The sequence below is a fragment of the Dunckerocampus dactyliophorus genome, chromosome 6 (assembly GCF_027744805.1).
Source record: "Dunckerocampus dactyliophorus isolate RoL2022-P2 chromosome 6, RoL_Ddac_1.1, whole genome shotgun sequence".
Classification (NCBI taxonomy): Eukaryota; Metazoa; Chordata; class Actinopteri; order Syngnathiformes; family Syngnathidae; genus Dunckerocampus; species Dunckerocampus dactyliophorus.
In genome coordinates, this window is record NC_072824.1 from 24,549,867 (window position 1) to 24,573,963 (window position 24,097).

At 39.7% G+C, this 24,097-nt stretch overlaps 2 protein-coding genes and 1 long non-coding RNA gene across 6 annotated transcripts in view; 1 reads left to right on the top strand and 2 right to left on the bottom strand.

Annotated features, from left to right (window-relative positions):
• Positions 1 to 3,560, bottom strand: part of pkd1a (polycystic kidney disease 1a) — an 80,226-nt gene extending 76,666 nt beyond the window's left edge. The window contains exon 1 of the mRNA XM_054780319.1: positions 2,974 to 3,560. Coding sequence (XP_054636294.1) covers positions 2,974 to 3,248 — 275 coding nt within the window. The 5' untranslated portion in view covers positions 3,249 to 3,560. The remainder of the gene's footprint in view (positions 1 to 2,973) is intronic.
• A 6,703-nt stretch (positions 3,561 to 10,263) lies between these two features.
• Positions 10,264 to 14,584, bottom strand: LOC129182276 (uncharacterized). 4 transcript variants are annotated; one of them, XR_008570617.1, is made up of 10 exons: positions 14,072 to 14,584; positions 13,700 to 13,898; positions 13,552 to 13,582; positions 13,261 to 13,428; positions 12,991 to 13,127; positions 12,792 to 12,885; positions 12,341 to 12,695; positions 12,058 to 12,229; positions 11,846 to 11,973; positions 10,264 to 11,649 (listed from the first exon to the last, which is right to left on the bottom strand). It is a non-coding gene; the product is annotated as an uncharacterized LOC129182276 (long non-coding RNA). The 4 variants fall into 4 exon arrangements; XR_008570614.1 differs by having other exon boundaries at positions 10,266 to 11,649; positions 12,341 to 12,515; positions 12,637 to 12,695; positions 13,552 to 13,898; positions 14,072 to 14,582; XR_008570616.1 differs by having other exon boundaries at positions 12,058 to 12,192; positions 13,552 to 13,898.
• A 2,289-nt stretch (positions 14,585 to 16,873) lies between these two features.
• On the top strand, positions 16,874 to 22,229 carry LOC129182271 (somatostatin-like receptor F_48D10.1). Its single transcript, XM_054778156.1, has 5 exons — positions 16,874 to 17,872; positions 18,551 to 18,691; positions 18,786 to 19,058; positions 19,371 to 19,517; positions 20,586 to 22,229. The coding sequence occupies exons 1-5, from the start codon at positions 17,342 to 17,344 to the stop codon at positions 20,757 to 20,759; spliced, it is 1,266 nt and encodes a 421-aa protein (XP_054634131.1). The 5' UTR covers positions 16,874 to 17,341; the 3' UTR covers positions 20,760 to 22,229.
• Positions 22,230 to 24,097: the final 1,868 nt, after the last annotated feature.

Below are 24,097 nucleotides of genomic sequence, written 5' to 3' on the forward strand. Positions count from 1 at the left end.
CAAATATTCAGGTAGAGGATTTATAACCCTCGTTTTATACACTGTAAGTAATATCAGCTGGCCTCTATTTACAGGAAGACATGATGTAATAACCCCACAAATTTGCATGGTGTTGAAGATGCATGCCATCATACATGGGCTTCTTTCCCAAATACCGAGTAGATCAAGTAAAACAAGCACACCATTGTCGAAATGAATAATAAATGTCAAGATTAACATAAGTTTCACACTGGATGATCATTATTTTCGCAAACATATGAAAGTAATTAATATTAATGATTTCATTTCATGCTGAGGGATGCAAGGTTTAAGTAAAAATACGTAAGGTCAGATCAGTCTGCGGAGTTCCTAGTCAGTCATCTCACCTTCTTCTGGTGTCTGAGATTTCCGCATATATGCTGCATGTTTACGTTAAACAAAAGTCGGTGGTTTGAGGGGAAATAAATAATTGAAAACATATGGCTTCCGTCTGCTTAGAACACAATGTTCTTGCTGCAACAGCACCGGAGGAAAGGCGAAAGGATCTACGCCACAAAATTTTACTTTTCTAGTGACCAGCTTCACTCTTAATGGAAAACTGCACTTCGTTGGAATTTTGCCCATCCTCCACAATCCTTATGTAAGACATGAACACACGTCTTTCTCTTTTCTGTGCGTTCTAAAGATATAAAAACAGATAAAATGAGACAGCTCATTACTTGCACGTAATGGGACACACCTGTGCTGCCTACAAAGACTATTAAAACACCTCCAAAAACCTCCAACAAGGTTTTATGTTTTTATATCCATGCTGTAACCATGTAGTAACAGGTACATTCTTGATAACATGCAATACTGACAGTATTTTGCCATATTTTGCTCCTTTTAAGCATTGCCGGAACTTCCTCCCTGGGCGCATTGATTTCACATAGCAACATGGAAACGAACGCCTACACCTAGCGTTAACTTTTCCAAACACAAAAATAAAAATACAGCATCAGTAACGGCAGCGCCAGTATGTAACCTTACCTTTTTGGTAGTGGTCTGAGGCATTGAGAGCGCAGTGCTGATGCGCTGCGGGCGAGTGTGTGGTGAAGCTAGTCGCTCGCCGGCTAGTAGCTAGCCGCTGTGCTGTGGCAAGGTACCAACACACCAGTAACGTAGCTTGAGCGGCATAACAATGTTAATAATAATAATAATAACAATACCACTGTAGCTTGGTTAATATGCACGTCACATTATATATAAATGAAGTGTTCTTGCCACTTTTTGAGTTTTTTTTCAGAAGGCTTTATAGGCGGAATAAGTGTTTCCCATTACATGCACACTGAAAAACATGTGGAGTAACATTACCTTAAAAAAGTTCAGTAACATTTTCCACGTAGACAATCTGAGTAAATATTACAAGTGTCATTCTTATGTAAACTACACATCATTCTCAAGCAAGCTCTCCTTGCCTTTTAAGAATGATTTTCAAAAAAACATCTTAAGTAAGATTTAATTGCTTTACCTCATACAACTTCACTTAAAAATGTGTCATTATGTTTACTTAGACTGTGCTTGCAAATTACATTTTCAAGTAATCCCTACTTGTTTATTAAAAACGCCCTACAGAAATATCTTAGTTATCATAGGCTGTAATATTCAGTGCATTTTTTAACTTTCAGCCCAACAGTGCAGCTAATTTATGAACATGTCTAATCTTGTGACCTCTCCTACACAAATCAGTAGCTCATTCTTTAGCAGAAGCCACTCACGAGTTACAAGGGCGCACTCGAGGCGCTTGTCAAACCATTGGACATCGTAGGAGGTCATTACTCAATACAACAGTCTGACTAAGGGTGTCATCTTACAAAGAGCGCTAAGATCATCACACAGCAAATTAACACTCAAATAATAATAATAAGAAGAAGAAATAATACTAATAATAACATAGGCTCCATGACAAGTATCAAATATGAGTTTAAAATAACAAACAACAGCTATTTCAACTTTTAGCCACAATGCATTTCGTCCCAGCAGAGCGGGTCATTGGCCAACGGCAGCCATGAGTGCCCAGCAAGCTACCAGAGCTTGTGAGTGCCTCTGACTTCACCATATGAACTTTGTAGTACATTTTCCTTGGTATTCTCAAAATGTGATCTACTGATTCTGCTTAAGTAAATGTTACTAAAGTATAATTATTTAAATGTACATAACAAAAACAATATACAACATTTACTACATAGTACTAAGTAAACGCATTAATATTCCAAAGATGTTTTTAAAATAAATACATTATTGGTTATTGGTTTTCTTACATGGTTTACATGTTGACTAAAGTAACCTTTACTGTGGCTTTACTGTTTTTATATCTTTAGAACGTACAGAAACAAGAAAGACATATGTGTTCATATTGTGGATGATCGGCAAAATTCCCAAAAATGTGCAGTTTTCCTTTAAGAACAAGAAATCACATGCAGGCACTAAAAAATAGACTCTGGCAATCACATGCAGGCACTAAAAAATTGACTCTGGCAACATGGCCTTGAAACTAGAGGGCTGAGTCACAAAAAATGATTCCTTAAATAGAATTATTCTGCACATCGTAATTGAATGCAGTTTCGTGAAGTAACGTTTACACAACAATACTGTTATGCAGTGCAATTTTCCTAGGCTGGGGCACTTTATCCCTCATTTGCAGTCTGATGTAACATTGGACTTAACAGGACCATCAGTCAAGAAGACAAACTAGATCACGTTATTTTCAGAAATGCTGTACTAAAATGTTGCTTGATTGGGAAGCCAATCCTAGTCAAAGTAAGTAGTAATCAAAATGGATTGTTAATGTATGTTTACGGTGGGTTAATTGGCAATTGCAATTAAATATTGTAAGACTAATAGCAACGTGTCTGTTTTGCTTGCCTACTATGTGCGACATTAGAGGATAGCAGCTTGACTTAACGCATTAATAACAATATTCATTTGCATCCATGTGGATGAGATGTGACTTACAGCACACTGGTGGCCAGCGGAATGTCTGCCGCTCCAGGGGCCCTCTCCAGGCCGACGTTGGAGCAGTTGACCACGCAGGACTGTTGGTGCCCCGCTGGCGTGCAGCTGCAGTTAACAGGACAGGGGTTGCAGCTCTTCCCAGCTGCCGCCTGCGAGCCGAGGCTCCATGGCTCCAGGCAGCAGAGGGCCACAAACAGACTGGAGAAAATGTAGAAGCTGGGCCCGTAGACGCCATGTTTCCGCTTGGTTACAGTCGCTCCATTTCCACAAGGCATAGCTCACTCACATCGCATCGCCTCTGATGGTGGAAGTCCTCTCAAACTGGGAAGGAACAAACCACTCAGGACCAAAGCAAATACACTTTTTGGCTTCGGATTTCATGTGAGGAGAAGCCCAGTAAAGAAGGATCCACTTTTTGACGCTGTGGTCTACGCTTATATTTCCCAAGTTTCCTCTGGTTTCCCCGTTCTTCTGAAAAACTAACGGAGCGTCTCCATGAATCTTTCTCTGGACTGGAAAAAAAAGTTTTGGAACTTCCTCTCTCTTGCTGCTGCTCCTCCTCCGCCTCCTCTTTCCACTTCATGCAATACCACAAACCATAGACATAGATAGACGCCGCAGCGAGTGGGTTTGTCCACTGCTGCGATACGTCAACGTCGCCGCCATATTGGATGTGTCAAGGCTACGCTGTAAATGAATACAAGTAAATGTACTTACTTTCATAAAGCTCATTTCTACAAGAGATTTAAGTTAATTCCTTTCTTTTATACATTCACACACGCACTGATGTACTTGGGAAACAGTTAGGCACCCAAAACAATCACAATGGCATTGTAGGAAAACAAAAACAATCACATTGTTTTTGGTGCCTAACTGTTTCCCAAGTATATTAGTGCGTTTGTGAATGTATAAACGAGAGGTATTAACTTACATTTCTTTGTAGAAAGGCGCTTTATGAGTTAAGTACATTTACTTGTATTCATTTACAGCGCAGCCTTGACACATCCAATATGGCGGCGACTTTGACGTACGTCTCAGCGCTTGATGCGGCGTTCATCTATGTCTATGCCACAAACGACCATGTACTAAACTGAGTACATGTATTAAACTGAGTCATAGTCAGAGTTGGGCATATTACATTCAAAAAGTAATTACAATTACTTATAGTTACTAGTTACTTTCTAGAAAAGTAATTAAATTAGTCACGGAACTACTCCTCCTTAAATGTAATTAGCTATCAGGGAAAGTAATTAGTAATTTAGAAAGTTATTTTGTTACGTTATTGAAATTATTTTGTTAGGTTTTTGAAAAACCTTCAATATTTGGCGTGTGCCCTGAGAGCTTATCAGTGGATAATGGAAAGACCTGCTTGTGTTCTGTGATGATGTTTTATCAATTCGCTGGCACTTTGTGTATTATGTTCTGATGCTGTCACGTGTTTTGGTTTTAGTTTTTTATCACATTTTACCGCGACCAGTCCAGGGTGTACCCCGCCTGTCGCCCGAAGTCATCTGGGATAGGCTCCAGCATACCCCCGCGACCCTAATAAGGAGAAGCGGCATAGAAAATGGATGGATGGATGTCACCTGCATCTTTTTATTGTAAGAAGATGCTACAAGTGCACATTTCTCTTGGAGATTGATACAGTATCTATCCATCTATTATTTTGCTTATATATGTTAAAAAAAACAATTCATACTTGGAAACAATTGTTAGCGTTTGTTTAATGAGATCCAATACTACAGAGGCATCCAAACTAATGTTCAGTTTTGACACTCACACAATGACTCATTAGTTTAAAATGAGATCAACTCAGAAAAGTATGGTAAGGTGCAGTTGTACACCACTGCAAACTACATCAACGCACAATTAAACGTCATTTTCTGACAAGCAATCACAACTGACAATATGGTTGAAGCTCTTGTGTTAGTGTCTTATTAGATTTTGAAGGTAGTTGTAATGTTATGTGCAGTCAAGGGAAGGAAAGCCTCACCAGTCATGATAAAAAATAAAAAGAATAATGATAACATAAAACAAATTTGCACATTTCTTGACCAAGTGAGGCTGCAGCGAGCTTGCCTGTCACCAATAATATAATGTTGCGGAAACATTTATTACACACCATGACTTTCTACAAAACCGTGTAATATCTTTAAAGTAAGTGTGACATCATTATTCTTGCTAATCGGACAATAAAATACATACGAATGTCATACGGGAAGCACTTGCAGTACCGCTGCATCCTGAAGGGGTCAGGCATGCACGAGCTGGAAGGTGCTTGTCACTGCCGTTCTTCCACAGAGGAAAAGCCAGCGTTTTTTTGTTGTTGTCGTTTAGCAAGCCAGTGGATTATAGAGTCATCCCTCGCTACACTGTGGTTGAAACATCACTCCCTCAACATTTTTCAAACATTAATTCATTAATAAATGATCGCTGTTTTGTGGTTGACTGTGGCCTATTATTAGTCAGAAAATATGCATTCTACATTGGTCACTAGGTGTCAGTAATTGTTCAGTGAGACCACACACCGAAGCACCGGACCTGACCAGCTTTTATTGTAGGTTCACAACAGGCTCAATAATAATAACGTAATAGTAATACGTTATATCATAATGGTTACTGTTGCAGTCGTAGCCCAAGCTAAAACTCAACTCTGAACCCTCGACGTCACTTCCTGTCCTCCACTGATTCTGCTCCCCTACTAGGTAAACAGTCTTAAATGGCTTATTTTCTCTAATTATATCGATTATATTGGGTAATGCAAGTGTATACAAAGGTGACTATGTGGGTCTTATTTCATGTCTAAATGGCTCTAATGATGTTAAAAAAAAAACATATTTAGACAGGTATTTAAATAGGTGTTCTATGGCATACCTACAAAAATATTCCATTTATAAAGAAGGAATCCTACTTCGCAGAAATTCACTTTTCGAGTCTGGAACCAATTAGCCGCAATAAACAAAGGATTACAGTATCCCAAGCTCACCAGGAGGTGATAAGACTTTTACAACAAAGCATCAGAACTTTTCCTGGAAAAGATAATGCTGCATGTACTTCATATACAGATAAAATGTAACAACACAAATTTTTTTCAGTTAATAAACATTTAAAAATGGGGGTAAGAAGTATTTGAAAACCATTTTAAAACATTTTTTTACAGCAAAAGTTAATTAGTCTTTTCTTTTTCTTGTTATCCTCTTATTGATCTTAATTATGCTCTCTCCTGTTATACTGTTAATGAGCATGAGTATTAACATTAAAAAAAACTCCACATGAGTCCTTGCTTCACCAGCCATGAACCTCACCGCACACTGGTTATAATTAGTCAGTGTATGTAGGCTTATTTCTTTTCATTGATTTGAACTGTCAAAAATGCTTTGAAATATAACATTTGACGACAACCACACAAATACTGAACAAAAACCTGGCAACACAACCAAACGCATCTCAAGCCATAATCACAACCAAGTCCAAAACACATTAAGTCCAGCTATAAACCAGAACATGAGAGTTTTTATGATTTTTCCTTTATTCACCACCACACTGGATTTGTGATCTAAACAATCACAATGTGACTGAAGTGTAGACTTTCAGCTTTCATGTAAGAGGTTTCACAAAAACATGGCTTTCACCAGTTATGAATTACAACTCTTTTATGCTCAATAGCAGTGACTCTCAACTGGTGGCTCACGACCCAAAAGTGGGTCGGATGTCTTTGCCTGGGCAAAAAAAAAAAGTGTAATGACTCGATGTGCATGAATGCATCTTGCGTTCTTGTCTGTGCTATTCGCTTGCAGTCAGACTAGTTGAGAACCACTACTGCTCAATAGTATTTTTACAATTGACATAATGTAAATATATATAGCATTTTTAACACGTGGATGAATTGGTCAATGCCCAGTTTATGGCTGTACTGTATCTATGAATATGATGTATGAAAGCAGTGCTTTGCATGCGTGCCAAGAGACTGTCTAGTGCCAGCTCTCACCACTGCTACCACACTCGTCAACGATGAGACACTTTGCCAGGGACGTGAGAGTCAAACATGTGTTTCAGCTTCTCTGTGAAAGATTGCCTTCTGCTCATGTATCAGCACCTCACTACTCAATTTGAGGAGACCACGGCACTTTTGGCTAATTCTTTCATCATTCACCTTCACCTTAAAAATAACCGTAAAATCTCTGCTCCTCGTGCTCCATTTCTTTGCCATGTTTCGGCACGTGTTAGAGGTGCTTCCTGGGTATTTCACTTGGCCAGGCCCGCCCATTCTGGAACAAAGAGTTCCGTAATAACTCGTCAGTCTTTTCCTCAAGAGTGCCATACCAGAGCTCCTATCGGAAAAGCCAAACACGTGTGGATTGAACAAGGAATGCTGAAAGCTCTAGGTTAAATAAATCAAAATGAAATGGCATCCTTTGATTCATTTCTCGTGTGATCAAATGTAAACAATAAGAGATTTCAGTTTTTCTGGTTATTTTAAGGTTGTTATGCAGTCTTGGGGTCGTTAAACTGCTGTTGGTATTACACAATAAAGTGGTAAAAAAAAAAAAGATGTACAGCTTTGGAAATGATGCATTTGCAATTTAAAGCCGCGTGCCAGTTTATCCAAACTATGCAAACTTGATTTTACCCCAAACATTACAGAGTTTTTTTTTTTTTTAATGAATTGAGTTTTCTTGATCCGTCTCTTTGATAAAGTGATTGTTGGAATTGATTAAAGTTGATTGTTTTCAAGGTTAGCAGGTAGTCTTTTACCTTACAGACTCAAGAAGTCATCAGAAAGCAACAATGTAATACAGCAATCCCTTGTTAATCGTGGTTAATTGGTTCCACACCCAACTGTGATGAAAGAACTTCCTCTAAGTAGAATTCCTTATTCATAAATTGAATATTTTTGTAGTTAAGAGTATAAAAAACCTCTTTATGACCTTCTAAATACGGGTTTTAATATTACTAGAACCCTCTAGACATGAAATAACACCCCGAGAGTCACCTTTACACTTGTATTATCCAATATAGTATAGATTTAATCACAGGAAATAAGCCATTTAAGACGTAAATAAAACACGCGCTCATGTGTGTTGCAGTAAATATGTCCCAGATGAGTGGAGGACAGGATGTGATGTCAGGGGTTCAGAGTTGAGTTTTAGCTTGGCATGGGTTATGGCCGCAACGGTAGTCCATGTTATTATTATGATCATGATTATTATGTTATTCTTGTTGTCCCTGTTGTGAGAGAATTAAAAACCTGTTATTAATTCTAGAACTTGTATGTTTCACCAAACTTTAAAGTAACATTGCTGACACCTAGTGACAAGTGTAGAACACTACATATCAAAATTTCAATGCGTCTTCTTAATTCCTTATAATTGTATTTTAGTTCATTGAGCCATTTTTATACTTGAAAATGCTTAATGTAGGCAGAAAATATGTAACAATAGCTTAAATATGAATACAGTAGTACCTCGCATAACGTAAACCTCCTTTTACGTAAATTCCACTGAACGTAAAGAATTTATGTAAAGTTTTTGCATCGTGTTACGGAAGAAATTCCATATAACGTAAAGCGTCAAGTCGGTGCAAGTTCAGAAATTCGATTTGAATAGCTCGCACGACAGAGAGAGGGAAACTTTTTCCATGACTAACAGAGTACACTTGGTGACGCCTTCTGACGCTTCACGCTCTCATTGGCTGATTATCGGGGCACCGCCTACGCTCTCGTCTCATTGGCTGACTTATACAGCGCGTACGTGAGTTTGTGTGAGAGACAGGCTTCTCGCTTCAACCTCCCTTCCTCATCGTAGTCGCCCTTAAACTAGTTTGCGTGCATTGAAATCTCTTCTTGAATATTTTGAAGGGCCAAAGGGGTGAGTTTGGGACGATCTTGGAACGGATTAGGCTATTTGCATGTACGTGTAACGTAAAAACCCTATAACGGAAACGTTCTCGGAACGGATTATTTACGTTGTAGGGGCGTCTACTGTATATATTTGTTTACATATAAGCCGTATTCAACCGCAAAACAACACGAGTTGTTTATTAATATATTTTTGAAACACCATGAACGAGTGAAGCCGTGAAATTCGAACCGCAATGTGGAGAGGGATGACTGTACATACCGAATGTTGAATGTATGCATGCTTCAATAGGGACCACAATAACCTGACATGATTCATTGTATGAACTCAAATTAAAAGTATGAAGTGCTTAGATTGTGCCCATGGCAACGTCAGCATTTATTCTTGATAACAACTGGCTCTTGATTACCCTAAAGGCAGTTTATGACAAAGAATACCAAGAAAGTTGCCATGTGATTGGCTGGCGACCAGTACAGAGTGTACCCCGCCTCTTGCCCGAAGTCAACTGGGATAGGCTCCAGCATACCCCTGCGAACCCTAATGAGGGTAGGCGGCATAGAAAATGGATGGATGGATACCAAGAAAGTAAAGAACAAAGTTGATAAAATGTGAAAAATATCAGGGAATAAACATTCAGGTATATTTTACTCCAATCTGAAGGACGTGTGGAGCTCCTCTTGCTCATGACACATATTGTTTAGCATTTGTCTTGCCGTGACAGGTCTAGTCTGGGCGGGTGAAGGAGGTAAAATGAGCTCGGCTTCTGTTTAGTTATGGGGAGGGTCCATGGGTCCAGGCAGGAAAACAGCACTTACTGAGGCCACTGTCTGTGTTATTGTAGGGCTACAGGAAGAAGGTGGAAGGAGGAGGGGCCTGGGTCCACAGTCCACAAAGCGAGTGTGGAGGTTCTGCAGAAGGAAGAGTAGAAGGGTGGGAAGAACAGTATAAAGTTAAATAACTGCAGCATTGGCAATGTGCCTAAATACAAAATGATCTACACTGCAGCTCAACAAAACACACACAAAAGACCACATAGCATTTATACAAAAAAGTCAAGTCTACTAATGCTGAATATCAAATATGATGACCTTATTGCATCTTATTGTGTGGCCATATGGGGAAATAATTATAGAAGTACACTTTACTTGCTAACTGGAAACTGTAAACTTAACATTCACTGATCTGATAAACCTTCAAAATTCTGCATAAAGCAAACAATAACCTGCTACCCAAAAACGGAAATATGGCATTCAGGGAATCAAATTATGGAACGGATTGAGTACAGTACAAGGAAGAAGAATCCGGAACACCTGTGCACATCCAAAGCTATGTCATTGTCACTGCACTTGCTCCCTACACAGCAAATTCAGCAGGCCTAAATTGACACTGTAGGAGTTAATCTCAACACTTTCAAAGTGTCCCATGGGGTCCACTCTACAAAGTGTTATTTTAACACTTTTGAAAGTGTAGGCATTTTTACACCATTGTAGAGTCAATATTAACTATTTATATAGTTAAAATTTAACACTCCTCGACACCAACCGGTGTTGCATTTTTTTAACACTAGTGTGAGGTGTCACAAATTAATTCTCTTAAGAGTCATTTATTGACTCTTATAGTGTCATTTTACTCTCAAAAGGAGTTGCAACATTAACACTATAAAAGTGTTAATATACTACTTCAAAATAAAATTTAAAATTTTTTAAAAAATGACTAGTTGACTGCTTCATACATTTTATTCAAAAACATTTCATTTCCAACAGACAGTAGCTTAAATAACAGCAGGCACTACAGTATGTATGCTCCTTGACACTTGTCATTAGAGCACTGCTTGTCAAATGGTCTGAAATGAGTCAGTTCATTTAAACACATGACAGAAAACTCAAGCATTTGGTCTTCTTTGCAGTACGCGTTAAACGGGTCATCATAGTACATTGTTTCTACATTACAGCTATTATGAAAGCACATTCTTTGTGTTTTATTATATCACAGATCTTCTTGAACACAGGTAGATCAAAGCTACATCCAGTACATATGAACACACCAACATGGTGCTCTATACCGTAACTTCTCACCCAGTTGGTACTTGACACACTTGAAGATGCTTGCAGACATCATGCCTGACCACGCTCCTCCCCTCCTTTCAAGTTGCAGATTGTTTTTGATGTAGGGCCAAATTCAAATCTTCTAAAATAATAATTTTCATAGTGAAAGGCCACGACAAACGGCTGAGATTTTTAAAAATTTTAACCACTCCTTTTGAAAAAATTGTGTTTGGCTTCAAAAACGCATTCACCACGTCTGGAAAAGAGGGCCAATTTTTTGTATGCATCTTGGATAGTGTATCATCAAGCGGTGCTTGGGAATCAACTTCTTACCAGGAAGCAATGCTTTGTACCGAGTGTGGGGGTCACTTATCAGATGTTTCAAGTAAAGGATCATTCCATCAGTTATGGTGTAGGAGAACACTACAGGTATGTTGACAATCTGCATCAAAAGGAGGAGGAAGTTCCAGTGATCATTCTTCCTTTCAATGCCATCACCAAATAGAAGTGGAGTGTTACATAGAAGACACCATGACTGGGCAGCATTCAGACCCAAATGTTTGCTCTTATCCATTTTTAACCATACGAGAGACTGAAGACATAGTGAGCTTTGAACATTTCATCAAAAGCTGCAATAAATGTATATGCCTTGCATGTAATCGGCTTTTGGTCAATCATGCAAACCCTCTGGATGTCACCTTCGCTCACTGATGCAGAGGAGAAATGCTTGTCTTGAGTCAACAGTCTTGGAAGGGGGTCACACTGGCTCCTTCCTGTGTTTGAAAAGGGCAACAACAACAACAATTAAAACCCCTTTGCCTGGTTTCCATTTCTCAGGCGTTTAGCACACCTTATTACGATACAACATTGAATCAACGCAATTAGCCGATTCAAGAACATCTGCAACCTAAAATGAATGCTTTGAGACAGAAATCATATTTTGATATGTAAAAATGGACCTTTGCATACCTTAAGATATCTGAGAAGATGGTTGGCTGCTTGACAAACTGATCTTTGCTGTTTTTTTTCCTGGCCTCTAGAGGTCAGAGGGAGCAGATGCAGGAGTAGAAGGATGGAGGATGTATCACTGCCCCAGCCTAAAAGGAAAAAAATCATTTTTAAAACAGCTAGGAAATAAATATTTGAAGTTATTTGCGTAATACAGAACTGTTTCTACTGACCACAGCTGTCATCAGGTTGAGGTTCAGTTCCTGACAGCATCTCATCAATGTTCCGCTTTTGCGGGAGAGTCTTGCAGTCTGCAATGACTTCTGCTTTGAAGACAGTTGACCACTTAGCCAGGAACCTCTGAGATACTTCATCAGCAAACATCATTGAGAAATCCTGGTCAATCTCGAAACAAGACATGAATATTTCAAATACTGTAGGCCTACAGGTTTACAAATGGTTGACGTAATGGGTAATCCAATACTGAACTAGTCTAAATACTAAAGATTTCCTTACCAATCCTGGAACATCAAGGAAGCGAGTGAACACATCAAGGACAGACGATGATACATCTTCCGCTTGGATCATATTCTGTCAATACTGGAAAGTTGCTCTCATCTTCTTTGACCACGGATTCATCGGTTGAATGTCTTATTGTAGATAGCCCCTCCCTGCACTCCTCACCAAACAGCTGTTGACCAGTTAACAGATATTCTCCTCTGGTTTTTGGACCATCATGAAGAAACAGTCTTGGAACGGCTTTGAGAGCCGTGTAGGACACAACAGTGACTGGGCGCAAGGATCGAACCAACCTTACGATTTCTGGACGACCTGCTCTACCTCTTGAGCCACTGCAGCTAAGCTAAGCATCCTATGAACATATTTGAAACAAGATTTGAATACAAACTACACACCTAAAGGAAAAACAAAAACAGTACTTTGGGTTTTACATTGAAAAGACACGTACATATCCAGGTTTGGAGAATGGATCTTTGAGGTATGGAAAACAAGTCACAATTCTCAGGGCGTAATTTCTCATCACACATGATGGCGGAACCCTCCTTTCAAAACAAATCATAGTTAATGATCACAGACAGAACCATTCCCACAGTACATGGTCTTACATGGAATGACTGTTCTAATGGAAAGGGGGAAGTTCTTCTTACCCATGCAGCTCCATCATATCTGCAACCAGGATGTTCACCATCTGTTTACACCTTGCATCGGTTAGTGTTTCAGTCTTGTTGCACTCCTTGAAGATTTCCTCACCTTTCGGATTGGCCCTCAAAACACCACCGACTTTCTGCCAAAAATATTAAAATGATATAGTGTGTTCATGGGAATTCAAGAGGATTTTTCAATAAAACAATGTCATGCATAAAAACACTATGTATCATTGATAATATTAATTTTACATTTATTTACTCAAAGCTTACCTGTCATGCTTCATCCTGATCCATTGGTTCTGTTGGGTTCCTCTTGTGGGCTGAAGGATAAATTGTTGAACCCAATGAATGGGATGTAGTCGGCAAGAGTGGAGGCTCACCACCACTGGCGATAACTGGGGTGAAGGGATAGTGGAGTCTACACATCTCCATCCACCTCTGAGAATAAGAATAAATAAAATAATAATATAAAACATCCTACTAAAATAATAAAATAAATATGGAATTGCCACAGTTGCAGGGCTTATTATGCCTTGATTTTAAAAAAAAGATATTACTTACCACATTCATGTAAGACTCCAGCAAAGGTTTTCTGTGAATCAAGAAGAAAAATAAAGATGCATCATTCTAAAAAAAAATTGTGTAGTTCACTTCCAACACACGCCTGACAATTATTTTTAAGTTAAAGTAACAATTACAGTTGCCCAACCTTGATATCTTGTATCTTGTACAGCATATCAAGTCCTTTGCTGGGGGCCAGCAGGCCTACATGTGGGGGCTCCTCGTGCTAATTAGCTAGTTAGCCATTAGCTTATTCAAAATGAAGACAGTATAATGAAGATGTAACGTAGCGTTCACTTACTTTGCCAAATGTTGCACAGGCAGTGCCGATTCAGCTCACAGCAACACTAAATAGAAAATATAACTTAGCAAAAACACGAGCTAACATTAGCAAAGGCTTTGGGTGGAAACAGGTGCCTCAGTTTTTTAGTCTTAAATATCACACCAAAGGCTAACGTTTTTTATGTGTAAACAAGGTACAACACAATTCATTAGTTCATCTATTTAAACGTTTACTTACCTACTGATGCAAAATGATTCCTAATTGTCAACTTCTTCCATCTGCTTTTCATTTCAGCAACGTGAAGTGAGTGGTGGAGTCTAAATGAAATGTCCGTGGGCGGAGCTTAAGACAGTGAACACTGTTAGGTGTTAAATGGAGTGTGGAAGTGTTGAATGTCTTTATTGTGACACTAACAAGATTTGAACATTTTCAACACTCCATTTTAACTACAACACTTTCATGATCCAGTGTTAAATTTAACATTTTTAAGAAAATGCAGTGTTAGATCAACTCCAAATAGTGTAAAATTCACACTCCAACTTCAAGATTCTCATCAACACCAAAAAATTAACACTCCTCAATTTGCTGTGTATTCTTCATTTCCTAGGACTACTTGAAGGATTACATTGTCTGTACTCACTCAACAACAAACAATGTTTCCGTCAACTATTGACCTTTTCAGCACTTATTATTATATATTTATTATGAATGTTACATAAATTATCTATAGTGATTATACTCCTATTGTACCACATTGATATAGTACCTTATGATTTTCTTAGGTTATTTCAAAATTAGTAAAGAGTCCATTTGGAATACAGGAAGTGAGCAAATATATCAGCAAATGATGTGAAACAGAGAGGGGGTAGGATTAAATAAGATTTGCTTCTTCCCACTCCTTTTTGGACATGTGGAATTGTGAATTGTAATATGTGATGTATTCCACTGTAATTTGTATGCATGTTTAAATCAAATTAAACCATTATCATATGTCTAAGCTTGCTCATGATAGCCAAACGTGCGAAAAATCTATAATCTCCATCACTTGTTTGCTCCAAGATGCTCAAACCATCGCTTTTGAAGTTCCAGGATTTCCTGACACAAAGGAAAAATCTCCTTCCTCATGGAAATGACAGTGCCCTAGCTAGATGACGCCCACCACTTCACGGCGGACAGCTTTGTAAAAATTCATGCTTCACTACACATCCTAAAATCAAGCCTCAAGTGGGAGCTGTGAAAAATACTCCATAAATCTCAAGTTGTGTTCAGGGCAAATAAACATCCTTCTCCTCTTGGCCGGAACGCTCAGATTCAGCTGCCTGCTGCCTCAACCGTGCCTACTCTGTTGTGATTGGTCAGGGGGTCGAGGGTCAGCACCAGCTGCATGTTTAGGCATGACCCCTCTCAACTGGTTATATGCTAATGGTCATCAGCAAACAGTAAAGAGGAAGCGGATATTGGATATCATTGAATGAATATTGGAGAAGAACTGCTGTCCTTGAAGTGGTGAGAGCAGAGGAGCAGTGACTGTGAGGTACATTACTTTAGTGCCCCGTAAAACAAAAACTGCGGTTTTTACTTTCTGGTTGTCATTTTCAAAGTAAAGCGGTACCGAGTGCGGTCGCTGCTGTACACTTGTAAGCACTTCTTTTCTTTGAGCAACACTATTGTGAGACTTATTGAAAATAGTTGACAAATAGTAGTAGTAAGTACAAAAAGCGTGTTATGAAGTTTATTTGTATATGTGATTTGATTATGTTTTGCACAAGGCTCACAAAATATTATTTGAGGCCTCTTGTCTTCATTTCCAGACTTTTAAGGCAAAGGTCAGCATGCGCCAACTTCAACTACAATTTTCTTCCATTCACGTTAGACCATTTGTGTAAAACCATCACGCCATCTGGTGTTTCCCTCAAGTTCTTGTGGTGGAAAACCACTAAAATATAAACAGCGTGCCACAGGACAATAATGCCCCTTGACTGGCCAGTAAGGTCAACCCTCGTGTTGTGTGATAGCTTCGCTCCAGGGGATTGCTGTGGACACATTATTAGGGCGACGCTCTTCCCACCAACCCACCTGACGCTTAGATACACTAGAGAAAGTGTGGGTGTGTGGAGGTGGGGGAGGTGAGTTCGTGACTGAGGGGCGGCTGGTGTTCTATTCTCTCTGCTACCCCGCAGAGAAGAAATGCAAGAGAAAAGACCACCAAGCAGTGAAAGTGGAGGTTGCATGTTATGATCACAGAAGCGTATGAGCATATTGATGGATCTGTTTTGTCCGCTGCTGTTCATCTGTTCTGTTTATGCATGTGTGGGCTTGCAGAGGGGAAGTGTGTTTGTGTCTGGAAGACTTTGAGACAGACATTACTGTGGTATACTTTACACGATCAAAAGAAAAAACCTCTTCACCATGTTATGCTGTGAAAGTCATCACGGTGATGCAGATATACAGTACCTGTAGATTGTATGTTGCAGAAACAAATACAAGCAATACACTTATGGAACAATGAATCTCATTGAATTCCTCTCTGCTGGGGAGCCTATAACCGTTATTCGAAACGAACATGGCAATTATCTAAGTTAAATATGAATTATGCCATGGTGTCTGAAAGCTGGTCCAAGAAAAAAGAATGCAAACACCTATCTACTAGCTAGGCTACAGGTGTCAACTCCTTGCTTTTAATTTTAAATGAAGCGTCACAATGCAACCATGTGCATGAGCGTGTCGTTCATATGCTGTAGTCTGGTGGATACATGTCAGGAAACATTACAATACATCAGCAGACACAAGAAGACAACAAAATAGATAGATTGATACAGAAGGTATATGATTATTGGGATATATAAGTGCATTGTTGCGCATTTAAAGGTGCAATGCCTTGTGAAAACGTGTGTATTTTTATTTTTTGAACTACTAGTGTCCACTAACCAAACTATACCAATATTGCATGACATGACATCACACCCTGTGAACTGGTTGTTCAGTGGAGAGGCAGGTACCACCATGTCAGCACCACGGACAGAGAGGGACGGTGCTTCATCCATACGCGTCGACCATACGAGGACCTCACTTGCCAGTTAACAGTTGATTTGTATGGGATTTGCACATTTAAACTATAACATGATGACATCTGCGTGCAGCGTAACCTAATATTCCACCAGACTGGCCGCGTGTAAAAGCCATGTGGATGCTGAGCGTTGACGCACAGCTGACCTGAGCAGGAATAGAGCTGATATAAAAGCAAATACACAGTGTCTGCTTGTGGTCCATTCTCCGGGAAACGTTGCTTTTTTTCTCATCTAATAATATTCTAGCAACAGCATATGAAACACCTATCTTACTTATGGAGTGTGACCGTGGCGCATGCCCATTTGAATCACATATGAAGGATCTAGCCTTCGAGAAATCTCTCTCGTGCACACTTACACCTTCTTCACGTCCCTGGAACACTTTGAAGTAACTCTGGAGCTTTTTTTTTTACTAAAAAGAAGAACATCTGCATCAGTTATGGAACTGGATAAGCCCAACTGTTCTTCTGCAACTTACCCCCTGTCTGCCCTCGTCAACTCTTCCAACGTGTCCACACAGAGTGTCCCATTCCAGGGGAGCAGCACCCTGCTGACAGCGGTGATCTCCATCACCGTCTTCCTGATGGGTCTGGTCGGAAACAGTCTGGCCATCTACGTGGTGCTGCGCTATGCCAAAATGAAGACAGTGACCAACATCTATATCCTCAACCTGGCTGTGGCTGACGAGCTCTACATCATCGGACTGCCGTTTCTCACCACGCAGAATGTACTCTCCTACTGGCCCTTTGGGTCCTTCCTGTGCCGGGTGCTCATGACCGCTGACTCCATGAACCAGTTCACGTCCATTTTCTGCCTCACCGTCATGTCCATTGACCGCTACCTGGCAGTGGTGCACCCGATTCGGGGCTCCAATTGGAGGCACCCGCGAGTGGCTAAGGTGGTGAGCGCAGCGGTGTGGGCTGTGTCTTTTGTGGTGGTTCTGCCGGTGGTCATCTTCTCTGATGTGCAGGTATGATCTTCTAAGCCTTCTTAACTAGTCTCATCCTGAGACCCTCATTTTCCCAAAAGTGGTGACTCACTTTTACGGAAATAAAAGCAAGCTAATTTATTTTTATTTAACAATGCCCTTCAAAACATATGCATGTCATCTTTTTAAACAAAAATACACTCAATGTGCAAAATGTATTCCAGAGCACAATCTTAAGGGGAAGAATGTCAACTACCAAAAAAAATATACATAAAAACTAATTTTAAATATTAGTTCAAATTTGTATATACCAATGAAGAAGATGCCAATCAGAAATACATTTCCCAAATAATTTCAAAATAAAAAAACACTTCCGACTGTCTGACAATTACATTCAATATTTGAATGCGATTTTTACCTACCCAGAATGGGTCTGTGCCCCGCTTTTCTGTTTTATTCAACCATGTGCCACATAGCAATAAGACAGTGCCAGTCAGAAAGCAGCATCATCGTCTTTGTAAAGACTATTATTTTTCATTTTCATTGGAGCGTATTAGATTACGTAAGTGTACCTAAAATTGAGTCCTACTTATAGAATGAACACAATTTGTGGTCTGATTGTCTATAATAAATTCACCGTTCTTTACTTTACTAACACAACTTCTTGCTTATGACTCTTGTGCTTCAATCTAATTGGTGGTTATGCGTATGTCCCTGTAGGACACATTTAACTCGTGCAACATGATCTGGCCGGAGCCAGCAGACGTGTGGTCAACGGCCTTCATTATCTATACCACCACAATCGGTTTCTTTGGACCACTGCTCATCATCTGCCTTTGCTACCTGCTGATAGTCATCAAGGTGTGTGAGTGTGTGAGCGGAGTGATTATTTTAGCTTATGGGTGGAAAAGGAGCTGTCTGCCTTTGTAGCATTGCTATTTGTTTTTTCCTACAGGTGAAGTCTTCAGGAACACGGGCCGGCTTCACCTCGCGACGGCGTTCAGAGCGCAAGGTCACTCAAATGGTGGTGGTCATCGTGGTGGTGTTTGTGCTCTGCTGGCTGCCGTTCTTCATCATCAACATCGTCAACCTTGTGGTCATCATCCCAGAGTCCAGCGCCACTGCGGGGATTTACTTCTTTGCTGTCATCCTGTCTTACGCCAACTCCTGCGCCAACCCGCTGCTCTACGGCTTCCTGTCTGACAACTTCAAACAAAGCTTCAGAAAAGTAAGTGAACGCACCGACCCTTAACTTTAACTAAACCTAGTTTTTTTATTTCATCAACTGTGTTCATCTTCAAGATCATCTGACATTAGAGGATACAAATTCCTCAACATTCGACAACATGTGTGTCTATTGATAACAGAGAAAGTGGGAAAAAGTGGCTACAGGTTTCACAACCAAATAGGCCCAGATTCAAATCCTATCATTTAGATAGGCCTGAACAGTCCAACATGTCAATCCATCCATCCTCACTAGCGTTCTGGGGGTATGCTGGAGCCTATCCCAGCTCAACAATCATTTTTTGTGACTCTGCAGGTGCTGTGTTTGAAGAGGGTGAGGTGCAAAGCCAACGGTGTTGATGACGGTGACCCCAGTGCTCGCCAAGTTATGAAATCAACGCCAAACGAATGTGCCCCTCACTCCCATCATACTCACGTGTCCCATCGTCTTCAGAGCAGCCAGGTACGTCCAGTGTATGCATGTGCACCTGTCACAAAGGAGTTGCATTCGGCACCACAATAGGCACACTGTAAAAGAACATGGATTCCGTTTTAGAAATATTTTAAGGCCTAGTTGTGATTGATGCTGACTAGTTGTAACTTGGAGCAAAATTGTCAAGCCTAAAAGGACAAATGAATGTAAACATAACGATTCACAATATAGAACATGCCATTTATATACAGTACCTGTATTTCATATTAAAAGATCACATTTCATGATTTTCATCAGATAGTACATACTGTATCATCTAGTACAGTGGTCCCCAACCCCCGGGCCGCGGCCCGGAACCGGGCCGTGGGTCAATTGGTACCGGGCCGCACAGAAAGAAAAAACAATTTCCATTGTTTCAGATTTATGTTTTATTTTGAAAAGTGGCCGGATTTTCTCTGTTACATCCGTCTCACTTGACGCATGTCCATTGTGCGTACTTTATCTCATGCCGCACAGATAGACTACTACTGTATTTTTACCATTTTTCTTTCACCTCATATTTGGTCTCAAATGCTGATACTATGTGGGAATGCATAAAGGTAAGTTTTGATGACTTATTGAGTGCTAATGTGCACATTTGTCTCAAGTTAATTCATGCTAGCGCACTGCCTCTTACCACCCACGTCAAACAGTGATGTAAAAACTTGGCTGGAACTTGAACTGGTGGATGGTGGGTCGGCATTCATTTTGTGCTTTTAGTTTGATGTTATTCATGTCTTAGTTTTACACAATACATAATAAATAAGATACATTAGATCGCTATAATGTACGAACCCCCCTCCCCCGGTCCAAGCCGGTCTGTGTGTCAAAAAAGGTTGGGGACCGCTGCTCTCGTACACCATCGACCGATTGTGTTGATTGCAGCAGAGGCCTATAAGAGTATAATCAATATAATCAATTATAGTCCTGTCATGCTGTAAATTTACGTCAGGGTTACCCAGGTAATCTTTATTTCCATCTTATATTTATTCAACATGGCACTTTTATTTTGACCAGTATTTTTTCTGATGGCATCATTACTCTTCTCCCTTGTTGAAGATCTCTCCTCAGCCGTCAGGTGTGCCAACTCGTCCCACAACTGCCGACTTGCACTGCTGCCAGCCTTCCTCCATTTTCCTCGGCCCCTCAAGGGTCCGCACAATTACAGAAACCCATATGGCAACCAATGCTGAAGTTGCCGCCATCACCACCCTGACTCCATCATCGTCCTAGATAGTCCTTCTGAAAGAGTGGCCAACACTCCATGGAGGAAGAAGGAACATGCTAAGAGATGGCTAAGCAGGTAACATGTATTACCGGGATATACAGTAGTACAAAAACAGCACTTGCATTTCACTTTATGGAGTCATCATTAACCTTTTCAAAATATTTCCACACTTCGGATGATTTAATAGTAGCCATTATGAACCAATAAGTCCGTTGATGTTGACGGTCTTCTTAGTGTTCAAAGCTAGCACTCACCTCAGCTCCTTTTCGATTGTGCCACAGAAGCGATTGATTTTATGAATGTGTGGTAAGCAGGGGCGTATTTTGTCATTTGGAGGCCCAAGGCAAACCCAGTAATGGGCCCTCCACATCCTTCTTTCTTTAATTTTAATTTTTACAAAAGGTGAGAATGTAATTTAGGCCACTTTTTTCCAAAAACAACTTTAAATATGAATGTTTATAATCTACTAACAAGTGTGATTATGAGAAAATGATCCTGTTTACTTGAGCGAGATAAAGTCCTTCAAATCCTCCTGGGGATTATTATTACCTAACAAGTGAATCATCTGAACTCTTCTACTGTAATTGATAAGAACATTAATCAACATTGAATACTGATTTAATACTCACACCTTTGTGATGAAAAGCGTCACTCCCAGCCTCATCTTGAGAACTACTGCATTCTCCGTGGCTGACACTGACAGTAGCGGTGCTGCTGTCGTCGTGTGTGTTTGTTACTTCCGCCAAGCGCAGCGCAAAGGTTATGTTTTTGCAGGCGTTTTTTCTGTTTGTTTGTGTTCAAAATAACTTGAAAGGTTCTGAATGAATTTGGATGACATTTTCAGGAATTGTCGGAAATGGGATCTGGAAGAACTGATTATATTTTGGAGGTGATCCGGATCACCGTCTGGATCCACAAAGGATTCTTTAAGATTGCGAAATTCTTTAACAATTTTGGCATTCCTGCATATAAGGCCACAAAAAATGGTCAGAGCACATGGAAAAAAAATACAGGACAAGTTTCCAACAGGTTCTGCAAAATATCAAAGACTGATCCAAAAAATGTAGTATTATTATTTTGGTGTGAATCACAATATTGGGGGAACTATGGCACTTGGCGGAGGTCTGAGCTTTCCGAGTGCTTCTCTAGTTGTGACTGTGAATGTGAAAAAGGTTGACACTTTCGGTAGTTTTGATTAAAAAAAGTTTTGTTTTCCTCTCGCCTTCTCCTCTTCTCCGCACCACTGGGGTAACTCTGCTTCATTTTTCTCCAAACGGCTCCAAAAAGTTTGTTTTTTCTTCCATCTTACGGTACCAATCTGCACATGCGCAGTAAAATGGAATAGTCCATTGCATGAGAAGGGAGGAAACGATCGTGATGGATTAGGCATTTAGATGCAAGGATTTAAGGATGCGAATTAAGGCTGAAACAGTAACATCTACTTTAAATCAAAGAAAAAAAAAATCAATAATCAGTTTTTATGAGACGTTTGGGGGGGTGGGGGGTGGGGGGGGGCTGTATGCTCAGCAGCAGCTGTGGCCACCCTCCATGTAGTCAGAATGGTCCAATCTAATCTTGATCACATGACATTTTTATGATTCGACCAAGAGATTTGAATTGTTGAATCGAATTGAGTCGTCTAACTATTCTACGACACTCTTAGTAAAAACACACAAGCATTTTTTCCTCACTATCTGAAATTAAATCAGACAAAACTTTTCCTGTTTTAGGTCAGTTAGGCTTCTCAAAATTATTTGTTTTTGCTAAATGCTGCAATTATGAGAAAGAGAATATATTAGTGAGTTTTTTTATGGCTTTATTTAAAGTCAAAAGTTTACATACAAAGATGACTATGTCTGTCAGTGTGGGAAAGCCCGCATGGCTTTGGAAGCTTCTGATTTACCTGACAACATTTGAGTTAATTGGAGGCATATGTGTGCATGTTTAAGGCCACTCCTCAAACACACTTTTTCCTTGTTTGACATTATGGGAAAATAAAAAATAATCAGAATTGTGGAGCTCCACACGTCCGGTTCATCAATGGGCGCAATTTCCAGATCCTTGAAAGTGTCCGCTCATCTGTTCAAACAATTCTAATAATAATGCAAACAACATGGTGGCTTGAGGACAACAAAGTCAATGTTTTGGAGTGGCCGTCACAAAGCCGTGATCTCAAGCCCGTAGAAAATTTGTGGGCAGATATGAAAAGGCGTGTGCGAGCAAGGCAGCCTACAAACCTGACTCAGCTGCACCAGTTCTGTCAGGAAGAATGGGCCAGAATTCCAGCAAACTATTGTGAGAAACGCGTGGAAGGATACTCAAAACTCTTCACCCAAGTCACACAGTTTAAAGGCAATGCTACCAAACACTCGGGAAACGTATTTAACTTTTTAATTTGAAGAACGCAATAAAAAACTCTCTTAAATGTTATCTCTCTCGTAATTGCAGCATTTAGCGAATACAAAAAATATGGGTAATCCCAACTGACCTTAAGCAGGAAAAGTTCAGTCTGATTTAATTTCTGAATAGAAAAAAAATCTGAATAGATTTCCGAACTTGTTTCCTCCTTTTCCTCGGTGCATCCCATTGATTTAAGTGCCTTTTAGCCACTCTGCACCATCGAGTGCTCCTAAACAGACAACAAGACCATTTGCACCTTGCTTCTTTTTCTTCTGTTCACCTTCAACTTCAATACAGAATTTTATTCTTGTCTCGTGACAACAAAAGTGCATTATTTCGTGGTTTCTGGTGACTTTTGATTTGTAAATTGTGATGAATGTAGTACGTTTAAGGCCAGGTATCTTTGCGGATTATGTTTTTTTTATTATCCTGCTTTTGTGTTTTGGAAATGTGAAAGTCGAATTACTCAGTGCACACTTGTGACAATGTACCAGCACATAAAACCCCTAATTAGCTTGTACTGCTGTGTTCTTTATAAGATTGAAACATCAATTTACCAGTGTACTGTATATGTGTCTGTACTATGTGGATGTTTGTCTACTGTAAGGCAATGTGAGACACTGTGGTTTCTTGATATAGCACTAAACACAGAGTTCATTCAATGTTATTGAAGTAATATTTTACGTAATGTTTATACAGTATTCTATACAGAAGTTTTTTTAAAGAATTGTGTTGCGTGTACAGTCATGGAAAAAATTGTTAGACCACCCTTGTTTCTTCCGTTTCTTGTTCATTTTAATGACCGATACAACTAAAGGTACATTTGTTTGGACAAATATAACAGTGACAACAAAAATCGATTATGAGTTAATTTTTTTGGCAGTACAATGCTATAGCTATTCATCTAAGAACTTAAGTGATTTTGGTTATTACCAAGAAAACC

Excerpts from the sequence above, each read along its gene's own strand:
- LOC129182271 (XM_054778156.1), top strand. The coding sequence starts at position 17,342 with ATGGAACTGGATAAGCCCAACTGTTCTTCTGCAACTTACCCCCTGTCT. Across the intron at positions 17,873-18,550 it reads TCATCTTCTCTGATGTGCAG|GACACATTTAACTCGTGCAA; the intron begins GTATGATCTTCT and ends ATGTCCCTGTAG. Across the intron at positions 18,692-18,785 it reads ACCTGCTGATAGTCATCAAG|GTGAAGTCTTCAGGAACACG; the intron begins GTGTGTGAGTGT and ends TTTTTCCTACAG.